The sequence below is a fragment of the Chaetodon trifascialis genome, chromosome 24, assembly GCF_039877785.1.
Source record: "Chaetodon trifascialis isolate fChaTrf1 chromosome 24, fChaTrf1.hap1, whole genome shotgun sequence".
NCBI lineage: Eukaryota > Metazoa > Chordata > Actinopteri > Chaetodontiformes > Chaetodontidae > Chaetodon > Chaetodon trifascialis.
In genome coordinates, this window is record NC_092079.1 from 1399533 (window position 1) to 1406811 (window position 7279).

General features: G+C 38.7%; 1 protein-coding gene across 1 annotated transcript in view; it reads right to left on the bottom strand.

Annotated features, from left to right (window-relative positions):
• Positions 1–5817, bottom strand: part of LOC139352067 (protein SON) — a 95491-nt gene extending 89674 nt beyond the window's left edge. The window contains exons 1-2 of the mRNA XM_070994116.1: positions 5704–5817; positions 4609–4824 (exon numbers count right to left, since the gene is read on the bottom strand). Coding sequence (XP_070850217.1) covers positions 4609–4824; positions 5704–5786 — 299 coding nt within the window. The 5' untranslated portion in view covers positions 5787–5817. The remainder of the gene's footprint in view (positions 1–4608; positions 4825–5703) is intronic.
• Positions 5818–7279: the final 1462 nt, after the last annotated feature.

Below are 7279 nucleotides of genomic sequence, written 5' to 3' on the forward strand. Positions count from 1 at the left end.
CCTCTGCTGTGTCAACCCGATGGAATACAACTCTCCGCCTTGTGGAGTCAATCACTGACCTGGACCCTCAAAGCCTAAATACTCTTCTGGAAGCCCAAGGACATAAAGGCCTGTGCCTATCAGCAAGAGAATTGAGTCAGCTGAAAGAGCTTGGAAATTTCAAGCAACAGACCTCACACAAGGGGAGAAAGTGGTGACTCTAAGTGCAGCTCTGCCTTGCGTTCTCTCACTCAACAGCCACCTCAACAGTATGCTGAATACAACTTGGCATCTGGGCGGTTTTGTGAAAGCTCCCCAGAAGTCACTGCAATGCTGTTTTCAGGGGATCTTCGCAAATATCAGAATGGATGACTCAGCTCAACCCGCAGGAGATCTTCCATTTGGAGATGTGGTCTATATGATGTCTGCACTACTCAACCCATCATTTTGCTTTTCTTGGCTAGAGCAAGATGTCCTTGCACCAAATGAAGAGTGAGGTGAAGGAGATGATAATAGGTAGGTGAATGCACACCATTTCCAAACACATCATCACATTATGAATCATTCAGGACTTGAAGTTCTCAGACACCAAATTAATGCTTAATTCAATGCATTGTCTACATTTCCTTCTCCTCCCAAACTTCAGTCACACAAATCTTTTCTCGCCTTCAATAACATCAGTAAAATCTCATTCATACTTACTTATCGCTCATTAACTTAACCATCACCACTGTGAGTAGTGTATATCAATCAACATCATAATATTGTAACTAACCATGATTTGTATGCAACAGTTTCAGACCTTGTCTTGGCCTAGGCTCCGAAAGTCACCATACTTGCTGAGAGCAGTGGTGGAGAGGATGATAAGGATGAGCCACCTGCTAAAACATCATACCTTTTCACCGGCTACAGGAGGAAAAGTAACGAGAAGGATGACCATGGGCTGTCAGGGCTGAGCTCGTTCGACACATCCAGGTGTCCTCTGATGAAGAAGAAGTGGACTGCCTAGGTTTCTGGAAGAGGAATGCCAAAGTCTTCCCAAGGCTCTATCTTGTGGCTATGACAGTGCTTGCTGTTCCTGCCACCAGTGCACCAGTGGAGAGGGTATTCAGTCACGGAGGCCTAATAATGCGCCCTCACCGAGCCAGGCTTAGTGCAAGGACATTGTCCAGCTTGATCTTTTTGAAATGTAACCATTCTGTTGCCTAATTTTTTTCTAGGTCTTACAGTAGAATAGAATAGAATAGAACAGAATAGAATAGAATAGAATTGGAACAAAACTGGTCATGTTTTGATATCACCAGTTTATAGACTTACAGTATTTTTCAGATAATGTGGCAGTGATTTGCTTTTTTTTTGTGAAAATTTTTTTTTTAGTTGCAAATGGCACAGAAGTAACATATACAAGTGTTTAAAGTACTTTTAAGTGTTTTGTTTTCAAGTTTTTTACATTAAGCGAAAGTGTGATGTTTTGCACTAATCAGAAGGATGTTAATTAGTCTACAATACCTTTGACTGGGTGAGGTAACATTTTCTATATTTTTGTTCTTTTTATGGTCCGACTGAGCCTGCACAAAAGGGGGCAAGATATATTATAACTGTATGTTCATGTAGGAAGAATACAGTTTCCTTTAAATGAAATCATTTATTGTGTGTTTTCTTCATATTGTATTGTAGTACCCTGTTTAAAGTGATCATATAACAAACAACTAATCAGTACTGATACTTTATGCTAATAGATAAAGGAGGGATAATAATACAGCAGATGCTTTGAATTTCTTAGATATAGCTGTACAGTATTCTTAGTAGACCAAATAGCAGCAGATGATAGAAGGCTCATTAAAACAAGAAGAGACATGAGAGATTTATTTTTTAAAGACTTGAGACTTGACTTGGACTCGTGACCAAAGACTTGAGACTTGACCAAGTCTCACTCCACAAAGACTTGAGACTTGACTTGCAGTGTTTTCCCTACCACTGTACAGCCCCCCCCCCCCCCAAAAAATACATATACAATATGCCAAAAATAAGCCACCTATGCATTCATTCATAAATCAATAATCATTTACATTTAGGAGCGCCTCTGTGCAGCGCAATGCGAGTCAACCTGCTTCATTGCGTAGTAACGATGCAAGTACCGCTGCTGAGAGCGTGGGCATATTTTATGGGATGTTTACAGTTTGTAGCTAGCCAACTAAGGTGCCGCGGAAGAAAAGAAAAAATATCCACCATCCCACGCATCTCGTCTGTTTAGGGTTTTTTCAGTGGGTGCCACCGGGCCTAAAAAATATTCTAGGGGAAACACTGACTTGGACTCATGACCAAAGACTTGAGACTTGACTTGGACTTGCAAAAAAAGACTTGTGAACATCTCTGCCATCCATTAGAGCAGTTACCCACCCTACACTCCACAGAGACTGTGTCTGCCACCCCAACCACGTAAACTAAGTAAACCAGTACAGAGGAGTTAAACAGAAAAATCTAATAACATTTTAAACAACCACTGTAATAGCACAACAAGATAGGAGAATTAAATGCGGACTCCTGAACATCAGCAGAAAAATTAATAAATAAAACCACAAGTGGTGATTCCAGGTTCAAGCCCTTTTCACACTCATCAGAAGGAAGCAGGGGCCAGTGGGACAATATTAAAGCCAAAAGCAGCCACAGGTGGGTTTCAGGTTTCACAAAGGTGAGCAGTAACTTTGACCAACTTAATAATTTTTCTTTAAACGAGGACCAATTACAAACTTGTTTTATCTTCACAAACCCTGCAGGATTTCAATGCACACTCAAAGTTACACCCTGAAAGCTTTGTCATTCTCTTACCATCAGACAGTTCCTTTCCTTTTTGGTTGTTCTGTAATTTTTCACTACACAAATAAATGGGGCTATTAAAATACTTTGCACTGATAATGCCTGGTGTACAGCTGCTGAATATGTGTCCAATCTCTTGTAATCTGTCTCTGAAACTCTGTTTCACACTAAAATTCTCACTTTGAGCAGTCATTCACATTTGAATGAATCAAATCTCACACAATTTAAGACTGTCAATAAACAGATGACAAAAAAATAAATACTTGGTTACAAAAAAGCCCCTTCAACAACCCTTTCTAAGGGATCAAAACAGGGTGATACAAGATAAAGTTACAAAGTGCACATCATTGTAAACTAGGACTCAAGCTATAGTGCAGTTAAACTATGGCTTAAACTTTCCTTTCTTAAGTTTCCTTTGAACATACTAGCACCCACATACCTCTGTCGAAAGCCATCCATTGTCGCCTGGTTGTGACAAGGAGGCGGAGGAGAATTCGCATTGGACGTGTGTTTGGACATCAAGTGGTATTTCAGACTGGATGTGCTACGGTGATAACTCAGTTCACACCAATACACACAGATAACTTTGGTCTTGTCAGTCGACCCATCTGGCAACTTTTTAAGAATGTTAGTGTGAAATAAAACACTACATGTTGTTGTTTTAAATTAAAAAACATTTGCACAAAGCAAGCCTATCCACTTTTCCATGTTGATAATAGTATTAAAATGATAAAGGGACATTTAGAATGGATAAAAATGTGCAATTAATTGCGAGTTAACTTTGACAATCATGAGATTAATCACGATTAAATATTTTAATCGATTGACAGCACTAATTTTCTTATATAGTGCCTAAAGATATTTAAGGATACCTTTCCTATAGAACAGGTCTACACCTTGTCTTTTTATTAAACAATTTAAATAGCCTTATGCTATTTATCTTATTTACACAACGTCGTATCATTTCTGTCTCTACATGGTCATACGTTTACAATTTCTCCTCTGCTCTCTGCATCATGCCCTGATGCGTCTGTCTGTGTGTGTGTGTGTGTGTGTGTGTGTGTGTGTGCGCGCGCAGGCGCGCACAGGTGAGCATACTCCCACCAGCGGACAGAGAGCTAATGTTGGAAAATATGTCACGTCAACCCCCCCAATTAGTGGATGACCCACTTTACCTCCTGAGCATCAGCAGGGCTATTAGCATTCAGCAACATCTTCTTCAATTATCAATCATCAATATGGTCATCAATTACCACAAGACTAGATTAGTACAAAAAACTCAATGAACAACCACTGTGTTGCATAGCCATGGTGTTATGTGTTATGTGTTATGTGTTTGTGTGAGTGTGAGCGCACTCTTGTTTTCCTTCACTGTGTATGTGTGTGTTTGTGGACTACAATTGCTGTTTGTATTTATATTGCTTACCCCTATGAGTTGTCTGTATTATTCTGTCAGCCGTTGTGTAAGAAGTGTTTGGCAAATTGATTTATGTAGCCTATTTCCATGTGTTGTACCCACTGCAGTGTCCAAGACCTTTCACTGCTGGTATTTTTTTGTAATTACAAGTTTTGTGATCTTTTCTTGTTAAGAAAAAAAATATACAGGCCTGTGGTGTGGTTCATATCCAGTCAGATTTAGTGAGGTTAACCGATTGACACCATCTATCGTAGTCAGCCTATGGTAACAGAATTTTCAACGCATGCATATTTATGCATAGTGTTATGAATGTGTAACCACTGTGCTATTAAATAATTGGAAAAAAAAAACAAAAAACTGTGATTATTGACAGCCATTCATTAATCAAGTTTCACCTTGGCTGATGTTTGGTTCCTGCCATCGATTCTGTGCCAGACTCTGAACTGCTCTCTTTCCCTTGGTTCCTCCTCTTCTTCTTACTTTTGTGTTTTTTGTGCTTCTTATGTTTCCTTTGTGAACCATGGCCCCTTAGGTCTCCCTGTTTGTCTCTCACAGAAGTGGCTTCCTCTGCTCCAACCATTTCACTGTTAGCACCCACTCCTTCAGCAGCACTAATGGACAAATAGGACATAAAGACATATTACTATTTAGTTGCATTTGTTTTTCTCACTGCACCTTAGGCAATGTTTGTTAAACATCCATTACAGAAAACCCGGTCTTAAATGTGGAAGTTCATTCAAAAGGACTGTCCCAAGAAGAGAATAAATCTGGGTAAATCCCAGGGCAAATCAAGTTTTGCACAATCTGGATTCTGGTTCTATTAAGTCCAGCTACTAAGTCAAGCCTGGAGCTATTTCTTCTGAAAAACTGAGAATCTATGCTGTATCAACACAATGTCCGATTTAATATTGAATTTCATGTTTATTAAATATGGCGATTGGTCGGAACGGCAAACTTATCTCAAGAACAAATTTCTTTATTTGCAAAAATGCCTGGTAATTTATGAAATCTCAGAAGCAGACACGAATCGTAATTTGTCCGTTCCCTTCTGTGAAAGCGAGCAGAGAAATAATCCTTCAAGTGGAATATACAGAATACTTCTGTATAATTACATACATAAGTAAATTACACTTTATGCATGCTGGCAACCATGCATGTACGGTGCACGTTAGTTAGCTAACCGGAACAACTGTTTGTATTGGACATCGTTGTCACAATAAAGAGATATGTATATTTAAACCACTTGACAAACTACTTTCAACCGGAGTTTTATTTGCAGTCCACCAGCCCTGCTAATAACATTGCCAGCATTGCATCCCACTGTTTACACGTATGTATTGTTAACGTTAGCTTGTCTGGTAACATATGGTAAGTTAACCAGAGCGGCAACCGGCCGCTGAAGATGGAAAACTATGTTAGGTTGTATTCACTAGCTAGCTAACTGTATTTAATTATCCTTAAGACGACTAAAAAACGCAAGAGTGACATACGCCTTGTCTTCATTCTGGTCTTCAACTTCTCTGATTTTATTCAAAATAAAATCTTGGAAAATTTGCTCTATGTTAGCCGCCATGCTGAAGTGTGCATTTTTATAGGTCCGGGTAGGAACTGTTCAGCCTCTGCTAAGTTCCGGATGTCAGTCGATGGAATCAGACTGTTCACACTGACGTGTACATCTCTGCATTACATCACTGTATTAATAACAATATTACCCATCCAAGCCACTATACCTTGCTACTCACAAATGTAAAGTGTTATTATTAGCAATATTTGACATTACCATTTTGTGGCAAATCAAAATGAAGTTTGTTTGTGGTTCATGTTTTATTTGCGAGAATAATAATAATAATAATGAAATAATAATAATAATAATAATAATAAAAAGAGTTAAAATAAATATTCAAATCAAAGATGGAATGGCCAATGTTTGCAGCTGTCAGTATACTTAACAGTGAAGCAGAATGGGAGGCTGTTGAGATAAGCAGGCGACATCAAGTGACAAGAAACACGAGAAGAAAGAGGTGCTATCTTAGCATTTGTCTCTAGTTATGTATCTGATCTTGTAAAGTTTAAAACAGAGCTTAACTTTAATAATGGAAAATGAGGAAACTAAATAGGATACAGTCGATATGTTAGGATCTGCCCTCATGTCTGTCCCTACTAGGGCTGGGCAATATGGCTGAAAACTGTATCACGGTATAAGTGTTTTATATCGGCCGATATCGATGATTATTGATATTTTTTATGACCTATTCAAAATAGGGACCAGGAGAAAAACACATCAAATTTAAACATTTTTATTTTAAATTTAACCTTCCTCTGATTATAATCCCCTCAGCTACCAAGGCAGAAAGGAAAGGAGATGTCAACACAACCATGGAAAACACTCAAACATTTTTACACTTAAATAAAAGTGTAAAAATGTAAACAGAGAGGAACCAGAGAACTTTTTTCTGCAGGTTTAGTGCCAGGAAGTTCACAAGCTGATTCACCTTCTGGTGAATAAAATGTTTTCAAATATGTGCAGTGTTTTGTAAACATAACAGGAACTGAGGTACACTTGACATTTGTATTATACAAAAAAAACCAAACATGATAGACAGTACAGTAAGATTGATTGAACTATAAAACCAGCATAGACATATGAAAAACTTTAGTCACTCTTCTTACTCTAAACATACACAAACTATTCAATTATATTTTTATTGCAAGTGTGTTTAAAAAAAGCACGTGTAAGAGATTTTTATAGCCAGGCTTCTCCACAGTGCTCAATGGAAGCATGTCTTTAGTTATATAATATGCCACTGCCTCCGTTATGTCTTTGTGCCTTTTAGATGATTTGTCATAAGGCACTGAAGCAGGGTACCTCTGCATGGTGGTCAGCTGCTTGTGCGGTGGTGCTGCGGTTGCAGAAGTTATTGGATGTTGGCGAATACGGCTGTGCTCCAAAGGGTGAGTGCGGCTAAGGTGGTTAAACAAGTTTGTGTATTACCAGTCTTGGTGGGGACGACAGTCTTGCAAAATTTACCGACCACATTGGTCTGACTACGGTCCAACTTATAAAAT